Raw genomic sequence first — 13,953 nt, 5'->3', positions numbered from 1 at the left:
ATAAAATACTCTTTTCAGTATTCTGGAGTTATCAAACAATCATGGTTTGCTTTAAGCATAAGTTCTTTCAGAACAGGAAGAAAGCCAGAATTGCTTCTCATCTCAAAATCAAGACTGCATATATGATTCAGTTTTATTATTATCATTATTATTAATTATTGTGGAATATCAGTTAATGAACGTGCCTACTGAATTTTAGTACTATATTAAATGATTTTGCACAAAGTTCCAGGTGTGTCTGAATTGAAATTATATCAAAGATAAAAGTAAACTTCAACACTCATTCTCACAAGAACCTCTATCATTATTTTTGTGACATTTCAATCATCTGACTCCTGGGTTTGGAGTCTCTGACAGCAATAAATATATACTTAGTCAATCACATTTGTCTCTCTAAAAAATGTCTATAACGTGATGTGATAATCTCCTGGTTCCAAGTCAACATGCAGCTTTACCAATTAAGTTCATACATAACCTTCTTTACCTCACCACAGTATTCAGAGATGAATTCATTCTTCTGTACAGGATCCTTGATGAATATTCCCCAGCCTGCCACATCTGAAGGTGCCAACAGCAAGTGCTGTGGGAGCAGGGTGGAGAGAATAAAAAAGAGCTTAGACAACATATACACTAAGGACTTCAAACTAGAAAGGTCTGCTGACAGGAGTATAATACCAATTAGTTCACCATTTGACAGCCTAGTTGGTGGAAAGATGCTCCAGAGCAGATTTTTTTTTTTGTTCTGTGTGTGTTTGTTTTTTGTTTTTTGTTTTTTTAAATGAGCTGAACAGGCTTTCCAGATATATTTGGTAGACTGTGTACAAGTTGTTGCATTAGAGTCAACAACTTAACAAAGAATAGCAGTCTCTATGTTTGAGCCAAGTTTTCTTGCCCTGAACTAGAGAAAGGCTTACAAGCTACCACTTTAGAACAGCAGACTATTTGCAAAATACAAGAGAAGCCTGACTGGGAGAAAGAAGAGAGATTCTACCACAGTATTATACAGAGAACACTAAAAACACTAACGTGGTAGTGGTATATGATAAAACGCACAAGCCTAACAGCAGCACATAAGCACAGTAACGTAAGTGACAGCTACCTCCCATTCTTGGTTTTTGGCTTTTTATTGTTTGGTTGGTTTTTGTTTTATTTTAGCTGTTGTTTTTTTCCTTTTTGAAAGCATGAAAACAAATTCCATATTCTGATGTGAAAATGACTCAGAAAAACAAAACAAGGCAATAGGCATGTAATTGTATATCTACGTACTTTTTTGGATCCTCTCTGAATGCTGCAGTTCTTGCAAGAAACATTTTTGCTGTCCCAGTGGTCAGCTGCTCCACATGTTAAACAGAGATCAGGATCACATTCACGTACAGCTAGGTAACATGGACACTGCTTAGTGTTGCATTGTGCTTTACAACGACATCCAGGAAACCTGTTTTGGCCTACAAAGGAACATAAGAAAAACAAAAAGGGCAAGTATGAAAAAAGTACCAGGTAAAAGAGATTATAAAAGAAACAATAGAGATTATAGCATATCAGAATATTAAAAACAAAACAACCACTGATCTTTTTATAGGACATTTGGAAGTACTAAGAATTCTTGCCTTCTCTGATTTTAGAATCAGAATATCCCAAGTTGGAAGGGACCCATAAGGATCATCAAGTCCAACTCCTCAAATCCAACTCCCATAAGGATCATCAAGTCCAAGTCCAGCTCCTTTACTTCAGACTTCCCCAATTCTCAACATTAAGACTTTGATTTTGTTCAGTGGCTAACAAGAGGGCAAGATAAAACTGAATATTGTGCTGCTTTTATTTATTTTTGTAAACACTGTTCAACACTATTTGCTCCTCTTGCAATCACTGTCTGCAGTACGGACAGAGAGCTAGTACAGAGACGCTAGGACAGTAAAAAAATTTATAAGATAGCTCTTACATTTTTACTTACATTCTGAGCTGCACTGACAAAACTTCTCACAGAAGTTTTGAGCAATTACACATGGGCATGAGCTGTCACAAGGCTGACGTGGATGATCACATGGCTGATAGTTGTAAACATGATTTGATGACCCATCTGAATAAAAATAGCAACATTTGGTAACGGTGAAAGGTGTAAACAAACAATATGCAGTTCCCTTCATTCAGTATAAGTTCCCTTTAAGTCCGTTAACTAAGAAACCCCAAAACCAAACAAGCCCAATACTACAAACTGTGTGTGTTGGTGTTTTTTTTTTTTTTTTTTTAAAGACACCAAACCAGAACCGTAAAATTAGTAAGGTGTTTGACACCATTAGTTGCTTACTTCCTTGTGCACTTCATTTTTCCCATTATTTAGCTAAAGTATTCAAAATTGGAAGCTTTCTACTGTGGAAAACTGAAAAACAAAACTACAATGGTAAAATTTCCTGCGTAAATATGTGGGAGAGTAACTCTGGTATTATTCAAAGCAAATTTGCTCAAACACCCCCAGATCATTTTTACACTAGAGCAACAGTCAACTTTAAAACAGATAATGCTGGGCAAAATAATACTTGGTCATTATACCACTGTGCTTTACAAAGTCATTTTTCCAATACAGACAATGCTAACATCTTACAGGCAAGGAGGGACTACTGGTGGAAAATCTAGCATTACCTATAGAGCAGCTAGGAGAATTTGGTGCAATATAAATTATGTTTGCTGTTAATACTCCTGAGCTTTTGTTGGGCTTGCATATATTTGTAAAAATGCTCAATTAGGAAGCAAAAAGGGGAGAGAAACAAACTGATTATTCGTTGCTAAAAGTCCCAACCATTCTCAACAAATTTTCAGAAAACAATTTCTAAAATAAGCTGTTTTTTTTAAAGAAATAAATGCTGCTTTTTACTGCAGCTTCTATTTTTGATATTGTTTTATGTATTTTAATGACACCATACTTAAATTGTAAATTCAGCCTCCTACCATTTTCATTGATTTATAGAATATTTCCAAGAAATTATTTAAACTATGTCCCTACTATATCTGTAATGAGATTTATTTATTCATTTTTTTTACTTCCCCTATGATCTCTATCTCCCCATGGAATGTATATAATGACCTAGCATTAAAAAAATACAAACAAATAAACAAGCAAACCAAAAAAGCAATAGTAGGATCTTAAAAGTTCAGGACATAAATTGAATGGAAAGATGCTAACCCTTTTTCAGCTGTATCTTTCTGCAATGAGCAGCCCACAACCTGCAAAAACACAAAACAAACACAAGAAGGTTGACAGGAACTCTTCCTGCAGTGGGCTGGGAAAGATATCTGCATCTTGCACCCATGCTTGATATGAAATGGGCGAGTTTCTGGTAACATGAACATCCGCTAAGTGTACAGACAGACGTGGTTGCAACAGAACCACCTTGTTCTAGTCTCTTGGAGCTGAGTTTTAAAACTCAACACTCTGCAGGCTAATCCCTCCCTCTCCCCACACCACTGCATTACTGTAGTCCCAGAATTGTACACATGAGAAGCCCCCACCCAGCCCAGGCTAGAGATTATTTAAATTCGGGTGGCCTTGAAGGAACCCTGCAAGGAGGTGACTGCTGGAACTGCTTCTAGTGGGCAGAAGCAGCAGCACAAGATATCAAATTGCAGATATGCAGGGGTATCTAAATAGAGGGGTGAAACTGTGTCAGCTGTTTGCATCACAGGACTTGGGCTTACACTAGTAGTCTCCTACAGATCACAACCAGGTATTACCCCTCATCTGCCAATCTCCAAGTATGTGACAACAGATCACACTGCTAAATCATTTCCCTTCAATTTCAAACCTTCTGTGCATTATGTGCCTTCCTCTTACATAGTTATAGTTTTCCTTCAGTGTCCTCCTTCTCTGTTAACGTACCTAAGCAATGCTTTTTCAAGTTTGCTTGGGGGCAGAAGGTTGGGGTGTTTGTGGAATGCGTGTTAATTGGAATAACATGTTTTTGTTTATCACAGCATGGCTTGCTACACTTGCAATTTCTTGCAGGTTATGATTACCCCTTTTCTTTATTTTGTAGCCATTTCAGGTTGCAAATTTTGTGGGCAAGTAACATATCATGAATAGCAGAGTCAGACAATCAAGCAAAAATACTTGTCTGGACCTCAGGTACCAAACACACACTTAAAAAATTTCAGCAGCCTTAAAATTAAAAGTAGAAATACATGTTGTTGTTTGTTTTTAGTTTTTGTTCAATTCTATGCATTGTTGTTAGCAGCTGAATTTCAGTGAATAAACAATTTTTAAAAAGTTAAATTAGTTGGAGTTAGGATTTTCAAAATTTGATACTTGCTGTTTATTAGTACATTATATAGCAACATCAAGGGAATATAGAACAACTCTCACTCCCCAACGAAATAACTACGAAATATGCTGCTAGCTGCATCTAGCTAGCACTTTCTGTGCAAATTTACTTATTATAACTGGTCTGAAATAGTAGTAAACACCTGTACTCAAATTCCTCAGCACACAATACTTAGACAGCTGTACTGCCTTTCAATGAATGCAACAGTCCAAAGTCTGTGTTCTGCAAAATTACCTTCTGCTGTACCTATCCAAATAGGATTTTTTACCTGGTACTTTCTTTTAGATAAGCATTGTCTCAATTTCTGCTTTAATTCAGTTGTTTGCTGCCTCCTTCTGTCACATGCAATATTTTTTAGGTCAACAATATTCTCTGTGCTATTGCCCTTTCAAAGATTTACTGTTTGACTTCATTAAGCTATCAATGGCTAACTTTCTTCCAAACATTTGTAGAAACCCATACAAGTTAAAAACATCCAGAGGCAAACTTATTCAAGGTAACGCAGTTGAAGAGTGGGCAATGAACCGAAGACTATCAGAATTACAGAACACTGTAACAAATAGATGACATTCCTGTTGAGAATGGCTCTCTCTAGAAGAGAAGAACTGGGGAAAAAAAGATGCCAACATATATTTTTGAATTATGAAACACTGACTTTATGTAAGAAGCCCATTCCCATAAAACTGGGAGGAGTGTGATTTTGACTTAAATCACTCTAATGCATAAGCTACCTTTATTTCTTTTTTTTTTTCCTGGCTGGTATTTGGCAAGTATAACTTAATGCTACTTTTGAACAACTCTTTCACAGAAGCTTGTCTCAGCTTAAGGTAATGAGAACCTACCAGCATACCAAATCCTTCAAGGCTTTGTGTGTGGATACACTCCTTAAAAAACTGTTTCATTAGCAATTAGTATGAGTATCTATAGATACAGATATTTAAGCGAAGCACTGTCCTAATACTTAACAGTAAAATGCCATTTCCTGACTAGTTGCCTGCTGGAACTTTTTGGTTTTATGCGAAAGTGGATTGTATTGACATGGCTACCTGAATATGACAAAGATTGCCATTATCAACCAAACGTTCAGAAAACTATCAACTCAAGATGGATAGAAAATTCAGCATGGAAGTCACAATGACAAAGGCATAAGTTTTGCCACTCTTGTAACAGAGACTGGTGTCGTAGGCTAAGAGACCTCAGCAAGAAAGGAACCAAGACATCTTGTGTGACCATGACGTGAGGGAAATGACAGGCAACAGCATGGAGCTGCCATCACTGACCAGTTAGACAGGAGGTTTGATTAGCACAATCAGGTATTGCGTTCATTTTCTTGCAACTTTCAAAAACTGCCAGGAAGCACTGTACGTTCTCCTTACTAGTAGTACACAGAACTAAAGCCTGAATGAGTACCCTATCAGAGGCAGATTAATGTCTTCATCTGCCCTATAATCTGCTATCTAAACCAGAAATATAAGGCAAGATCGGGCCTTGTGCACCAAGAACCGAAGGGAAGACAACAAAGCTGAGGAAGCACTCGCAACACAAGGTATCAGAAAAAAAAAATAAATTGGAAACTGAGTGGCAGAATTCCAAACAAGCAGGTGGATTTGTACATCTGGTTGCTAACATCTGTAGGGCTAACAGCTTTGAAAACAAGCATTTCCAGAATTATGACAGCAGCTGTCAAAATGAGTTTTCTTCTTTGCTAACATGCATCTTTACACCATGAACTCTAGGCAGAACTGCATTAGCTAATCAAACATATTTGGTGAGTGAACAGTAGTCTAGGGACAGCAGGATGAAAATGAGAAAAATTGGGGGAAAAAAAAGAAAATACTTTCAAATAAAGTTTAGTAAAGTAAACTCACATCTAAATAGAGGATGGGAAAGGGAAGGGAGAAAAAAATTAAAAATCAAGCAGCAGCATTACATGGCAATCAATAAAAGATCCCTAACAATGCAGAGGGAAGAGTGCTGATTAAAGCAAGTGCAGTTCAGTTCCCAGCAATGGAAAAAAGCATATACATAAGAGAATGAACAGTACTGAAGAATGCTTTTTTTCTTTATTCATATTTTTCTATTGTCTGCTTCTTATGCAAAGTACTTATTCTGCTAGCAAAGCAGTGTTGTCACAAACTGCCAAGTTAATCTCTGATATATAAGACAAGTTCTAACATTTACCAGCTCTCCAAAAAACAACTACCTAAAAAGTTTTCTCCTGTCACTGATCAGTCTTATTACAGCTATCTAACTAAAGTGACACTGGAAGGAAGGTGAGAGCATCTTTTACTATCCCAAATGGGTGCAGTCATGCTAGCTAGTTGCTAAGTATGCCTACATGAGTACAAACAAGACCACATGGGAAATAGGCCATTCGGCTAACATTCGGCAGCTCCACTCACAAGACAGAACTGTCATTTTATCATACTATGTGAATATTTAAAAAGAAATTCAACAAAAAGCCTTATAAGAGAGAATCTGCTATCAAATCAGATAGAAAATGTCATTAACTAAGTCCTCTACTGCTCGTTCTCTCTTTGGTAAATGCTGCTTTTCTTTAAAGGCTGTGTACCACATCTGCACATGTAAAACCTGCAGACCAGGAAGTCCCTTGCAATGGGGAAGTGCAAAGAGAAGAAAAAGAACTATCCTGCCTCTAGAACTGGATTTACTTAATGACTGAGTAAAATCAAACTGGACTCAGCATAAGAACCAGACAAAGGCTTCCAGATGGTTTTCCCAATCACTAGGATTGTGCGCCATCTTTAGACAGTGCTCAGATTACACTTGTACATAGATGGGCTAAAAGGTTTTCCTTTTTTGAAAGACTACTGCACATAGAGTGGAGACTGCTTGATTGCCACATTCTCTGAAATCAAAAGAAAAATTTAACTTCTTCCTTCACTGAGGGCTAAAAAAAATAATTAAAAGGCATTTCAAAACCAAATCACTGGCATACAAGTTTTTTTCTTCTTTCTCGGCAACTAGTAGGAAGAAAGAAACATCAAGAAACTCCACATACTGGTATATTCTTTCATTTATTTAAAACAAAAAAGTCCTCAAACTCCTCCAAAACAATGTCAATCCATTAACCATACAATCCAGTTCAGTTTCAAAATGAATTTGAGTACTTTTAGTTGCGCTTTCCAAATAGATGTAGTGCCGCTATTTTTATAGCAATTTGCATGAACCTGAAAGCAAGCTTCCCAACCGAATATTCCAAACTTACACTGTGGCTAATAACTCCAGATTTAAACATCCAAGCCCCAAATTGCCCACAAACTTGAAAGCTGTGCCAAAAACATTAAGTCAATATAGGTTTTGCTTAGAACAGACAGAACCTCTTCCAGACGCTCACCAAATTTTTTTCTAGCTTACATCAGCTGTTTCTGTACTACAAAGCAGAAACATTCTACTCCAACAGTAGTTTTTGAACCAACATTAGGAATTCAATTAACCCTGAAAATAATAAAAATACCTAGAATTACTGGGAGAAGAACTGGAAGAATGAACTTGGTAGAAGATAAGGAAAGTTAAAGGGAAAAATAGGAAATATGGAAAAAAAATGTACTTATTCCTTGCAAAAAGAAACGCTCTTGCTAATTTTCAGTCATTTATTTATTAATTTATCTCCTATTTTCTTATCCCTGGGAACAAAAATGATCACAACACACAAGTTGTCACATTTTTCAAACTTCAGGATTCTCAACAAAGACGATTACATTTCACTGACATTGGACAGTAAAAGTTTATAATTTCAACAGGAATTGTTATAGGTGGTCTTTCTAGCTCCAGCAAATGGCTTTATTTTGTACTTAATTGAAGGTTCTTAATTGCAGCCACATGTTAAATAATAATTCATTAACTTGTTTCTTCAGTTGAAGTTCTAGTTAATAATGAAGCTGGGTGCAATAAAGGAATTCCCACTGTCATCCCTCCCAAAAAGGCAATCCTAGTTTCCTGAAACATTTTTTCTTACTGATCATCTGAATAGAATTTTGATGGAATACATTTCAACGTAAAACCATAGATTCTGATTTGCAAAATAACATATAATCATTATTGAATACCACAATCATGCTTGTAAATTTATTATTTATTGCTGAAACAAAATTATACTGAAATATCCTGAATGTTTTAACTATCTATATAGATGAGTATTTCTAAACTAAACTTGATTTGCAACAATAAACCTATCCAGAATCTGACTGTTTAAGAGGTTAAAAAGAAGGGGGGAGGGAAGGGAAGTGGAAGGGTTACGCTTGCATACGTGGTAGTGCTTTTGTCTGAAAACAACACACTTTCATTTTATTGCTGCAAATTTTATTTTTGAAAAGAAAAGGAGAGGAGCTGCATGACTTTTCCTTCAAAATAGTTTCTGTTCTTATCCCTTGCACCTCCAATTTACTGTTATGCTAAGGTTATTTAGTAACAAATTTACCTGTGTTTCCTTTTCTTCTTTCTGGGAGGAGTATCAACATCTTCAGCAGGGACTGGAGCAATAATACTAGATTCCTTTACTCTAAACTCATACACCTAACAAGAGATACCATAATACATCCACGATAAATCTCTCACTAGTAGAAAGTTGCTCATTTTCTAAGTTAATATGATTTCCTCCAACCAACATCTTACAGATTATATCTCTTTTCAATATATTTAAAGTTTATTATTTTTCTCCTTAAGAACAGATAGTCTGACTACAACTTCCTGTAAATTTAATTTAAAAAAAGGTTTAAAACTAACTTTTATATATATGTGTCACATATTCTGTATCATAGCATTTTTAGGAAAAACAAGAAAATTAGTTAATTTTCTCTTTCAGCGCTAGTACTTCTGCACTTCAGTTTTTGAAAATAAAATACTATCATCCTTAGTAAGAGTTCTCCCCCCTCCTTACCTGCCTGCATGTTTTGGTCCCAATCAGTCTAGCAATTGCACAGAAGTTGTCATAGTAGGTGCCAATAAGAACTCTAAACATTGAGGCTTCTGCACCACTCCATTCCACATTCTCTGGAGGTTCAATATTTGGCTTCATCTTTATTGGTGTTTGACACCTCGAATTTGCTTCTGTAATAAATAGTTATTGAAAGCACGGAACAATGTAAGGTTATGTTTCAAATTTTTTCCACAGCCTTTACAAACATCAAATTATTAACCTATTCAACTGTAGTTAAAAGAGACTGCATTTTGGCTTGTTTCTTTTATTTAAGTACTATAACAAAACAGTAATTTTCACGCAGCTCTTAGAGAAGTTTAAAGTTAGGTAGCTACTCAAACTAGACATCTAACTTCTATACATAATTGAGACAATCTGTACATTTTGTTACAGGTTTCTACTAAACTCGTATTGTTTTTTCTCTGATTTCCATACATTTCAAATACATGGTTTCTAAGATTGCATGGCATAATCCAGATTCATGCTCTCAAGCACTGCAAATAATTAAAGAAGCTTACCAGAAGAACTAGATGTTTCATCTTTCTTTTCTTCTTCTTCTTTATCATTGTTTTCTCCTCCAGTTTCAGTTCCAGCTTCCCTGTCACTGTCTGTGTCTTTTGATTCCAATACATTTATTGTTGGTGTGCTGGGTCTGCTGGTGTTGTTTGGAAGTCTTCCCCTTCGGCGGCCACCTGGGCGCTTTGGTGGTGTCTTTATACGCTCAGCAGTCAGAGCAGCTGCAAACTCCTTTGCACCTTCCTAAACACAATACACTACACTTATCAGTAAAGAGTTTAAATGTGTTTTCACCTCTAGCCTGGGGTTGGCAGGTAATAGATTCTACTTACATACTCTACAGGCTTGCGTTATTCTACATTGTTCTGTAACTTAATCATGTATACATAAATTCTAGTTAATTTACGCCAATTATGCAAATTGTTTTTAATGTCTCTCTGTGTTCAAGTTTTCTATCATGAACATGAATACTTCTGATGCTACCATGAATAAATCTACATTTACAAAGTAATTATGTATTTCAATTCTACTTTCATTTTGGCTGCCAAGTAAAAAATAATTCAGTTGTAAGTTTCCGTCTTCCTAGGTGTAAGAAGGAATGAGAATTTCCCACTGCGAATAGCCTTCAAAACAAGAACTTTTCTTGCCTAAACAATATACATTCAGCATTTTTCAAAATACAATCAGTGGCAATTTGCCTTCTAATGAAAACAGATATGACAATAGTACATTTTCAGAGTGGAAAACTAGATATGTAGTTTCTCACATTAAAAAAAAAAAAGGGCAGGTATGAGAGAAATTTGAAATTATATTACTAACACTTTCCCCTTAATTTCTATCACATTTTTTCTTAAAAACTGTAATACTGGATATAACTCTCCTTCAGTAAACTAAATCTGTCCAATTTTTAGTTGATATGTAACTTATGAGAGCTAAGTCTATAACACCCAGTTCTTTAACTAAGTTAGACACAACGGCAGCAACATGACATTAGGAGGTAATGATCTTTTTTCCCTATAGCTATGTCAGAATACATCTAATAGAGTTAAAAGTTATTCATACTCAGACTTTCAATTGGTGATTAACGCTCTCCTTTCACAGAAACTAACAGATTTGACTCCAAGTGGCCCACAAATATAGGCACGTCCTAGCATGTCCTAACACATACAGCAACACACAATAGCAGCTTGCTATTTTACAAGTATTTCTGCTTTGGTGAATTCGTACAGTTTATTTGAAATCTTACCAGATGTTGATAACAGTGCGGTCCACAAGGCTTATTATCTAATGCTGTTTCTGTATTCTTTCTTTTGTAAGTATTAGGAGTTGCATGGAATGCTGTTGAATCAAAGAATAACATTTTTAAACCTTAAAAAAATGCATTAGGTAACTAACTTCAAACAATATTCAAAACACAAGGTTTACCTAGACTTCACCAAAAAAAGCATAAAAACGATAAAAACTAGAAAAACACAAAATATATTCCAGCTACTGACATTTGCTTACCACTTAATTACACACAGAAAGCAGATGGGTAAGTTTTGCATATGCCTGTTTATATCAGTGAAGGCAATCATCACCTTTGTTTCATGTGTCAAGGAAGACTTGCTCTATCTCCCTTTCCAACAAACAGAACAAACTTGATTACCAAGTTAAACAGAATTATTCAGGATTTCTCCTATTAAGAGTTCATCTCTCAAGCTTTAAGAACCATATTTTCCATTTCTATCTTGTCAAAAAAATAGCCACGCACTTTACAAATGTGACAGACCCACTTTTGATTCTGGTTAGTGAGAAGGACTTACAGGCATTTTTACTCTAGTAGTTACTAGCACCACAACTAAGCCAACAGGCAGTAAGAGTCCAGTTCCTCTAACCTAGCTGCAAGGTAAAAATGAGTTAACAGCACACAATCATTACAGATCAGAACAGCCACAGTCAAGTCTGCAACTTGGAGAGAACCATTTCTTGTATCCTGGTGGCATCTGTAGAGCACTCAAGTTGCAAAATGGTGACCCAGAATGAAGCCAAACTGGGTACGCTGCAGATGCCACATTACCACCTTTACAACAGGATAACAAAGTTCCCTAGCCATTCCTTTGCTAGAGCTAATCTCTGCCAGCTCTTCCCTCACTTGATTAACAGCTTCCCAACAGAATGTTTCCAGAGTGACTGATTTTCCTGTTCTCACTGGAAGCATCAGGAACTCTTCAGTATCCCCTACTTAAGTAAAGTCTGGGAAACCTGTAGCCAAACTCACATACTTAAGTTCCCAAGTTGTTGTATCTCTGTTGTTCATTGCTGTATTAGGAGCTTTTCAAAAATACTATCCTTAGTTTTCTGCAATTTTCTTTAAAACAAAAAAACGTTTATCCTCAAAGATTTTTTGTTTGTTTATTTTAATACATATAAATAGTTTAATACAGGAAATAGCTTTTTCCCCTAAACATGGTAACAATGACATATACAACTTCAAGGAACAAGAATGGAGAACGTACTTAAGTTTAAAAAACATATAGGACTCAAGAGACTCCTGTTTGAAAATACAGATTCCCAAGCACTGCAGAACATATGCTGCAGTTTTACCACACTTACAGTTAAGCAACTGTAAGTCACAGTTAAGTTTTTCATCACTTGGTGAATAAAGAGTGCTACTGTGTGAACTGAAAGAACAAATCTCTCCTCCTCACCCATATTAATCCATAAGAAGGGCTCTTCTATATTAACAAAACTCACATCTTTCTTCAACAGATCACCACCATAGCTTTTCCTACTCATTGCTAGATTCTACATAAGGCTCCTCTTTATAATCCACTACGCCTTCAAGATTGAACATTTTAAATGCAGTTATTCCCCTGTTAAAAAAAGAATATCTGTCAGCTGTTATGGACAGAGCTTCATATGTCTTCACAGAAGGTTTTTACAATGAAATAATGTTTCAGTGATCTGGTTTGCAACACAGCTTCATAAGCACTTGATTTGGCACCTGCAGGGAAGGTGAGCTAATGAGTTAATGAGTGCTTCTTCAGGAAGCCCCTCTAGTGAAATCACTCCATCTTAAAACCATCACTGCATGCTCCCCTCTTCCATGAGGGATGATGTGGTAAAAATTTCATTTAAAATTCTGTAATTTTATGCTTGTATTAATAACAAGAGTGCATAGGGATTTCAGGGAAGCAATGTATTTTTCCAAAGCTGGGCTTAAAAAGTTATAAATGGATACAAATATTTCACTAATTAAATATTGCATCTTTTTTTTCCACATATATTACATTTTATAAATTTGTAAAAATAAAAAAGCTTCAGTTTACCACTTTCTGACATACAGATATGTAAAAATTATTTACACACAAGTATATGGATGTAATTTATGCACATTGCTGCTATTAGCATTTCTTCCTCTCTTCCCCCACATTTCAGTTAAAATCTTTTATGTAGTATGTCACTTCTCATGCTTCATATATCCTTGAAGAGTTCATGTGTTCTGCAGTTAAAATAATTTAAATAAGAAACCATACAGTTTAATGCCAAGTTATTCCACCCTTTGCCAGCTTTTGAGAAATGAGATAATAGGAGCTTCTCAACAAAAAGTGGAAAGGAAAAGTCACATTTTTCAACAATGCATCTTTAAATTTGCATCGTATACCATTTTATTCATTCAAGCTTGACTGTTTTACTCTCTCTTCACATCACAAGGAAAATGATTTTGCAACAATGCAAAAGAACAGTAAAATATTTGCTAGCCATGATCCATGTCAGACTGCTGCAACATGCAGAAATCAAAACTATTGTTTCTACATATGCCACTCGGCAATGCAAGTATTTCTCTTCCAAGTTTGTGAGATCCTAAAACAAGTTAAAACAAGTTCTTATTTATTAAAATTTTCTTTTCCTTTTTTCCACTAGATAATAAAGAAACCCTTCTCATTTGTAAAATCAAATCCTTTGACTTTTTAAACCAACAAGACCAAAAATATGCTATACCTTAAAATTAATCTTAGAATCGTATCTTATATTCTGCTATTTCCAAAACACACAACACCATACACCATACAGTACTGACCACTATAAACAGAATCTACCACAATGGTTGCAAGGTATTTGTGAGACTTGTTACAAAAGAAAGGACCAGGACGAGATATAAAAATTTTTTATAGCTGTATTCTGAATGTTGCAAACAATAAT

The 13,953-nt window shown here is 35.6% G+C and overlaps 1 protein-coding gene across 7 annotated transcripts in view; it reads right to left on the bottom strand.

The window, feature by feature from the left end:
* Positions 1 to 13,953, bottom strand: part of EZH2 (enhancer of zeste 2 polycomb repressive complex 2 subunit) — a 56,230-nt gene that overhangs the window by 2,383 nt on the left and 39,894 nt on the right. For all 7 annotated transcript variants that reach the window (XM_084511919.1, XM_084511916.1, XM_084511917.1 and 4 more), the window contains 8 exons: positions 11,015 to 11,106; positions 9,771 to 10,011; positions 9,214 to 9,383; positions 8,755 to 8,849; positions 3,179 to 3,219; positions 1,952 to 2,077; positions 1,267 to 1,445; positions 485 to 580 (listed from right to left, as the gene is read on the bottom strand). In XM_084511919.1, the coding sequence (XP_084368045.1) occupies positions 485 to 580; positions 1,267 to 1,445; positions 1,952 to 2,077; positions 3,179 to 3,219; positions 8,755 to 8,849; positions 9,214 to 9,383; positions 9,771 to 10,011; positions 11,015 to 11,106 (1,040 nt within the window). The remainder of the gene's footprint in view (positions 1 to 484; positions 581 to 1,266; positions 1,446 to 1,951; positions 2,078 to 3,178; positions 3,220 to 8,754; positions 8,850 to 9,213; positions 9,384 to 9,770; positions 10,012 to 11,014; positions 11,107 to 13,953) is intronic.

The sequence above is a fragment of the Aythya ferina genome (genome assembly GCF_964211825.1).
Source record: "Aythya ferina genome assembly, chromosome: 2".
Taxonomy (NCBI): Eukaryota; Metazoa; Chordata; class Aves; order Anseriformes; family Anatidae; genus Aythya; species Aythya ferina.
The sequence above is the reverse complement of the archived record's forward strand: the minus strand, read 5'-3'. Positions and strand labels throughout refer to the sequence as shown.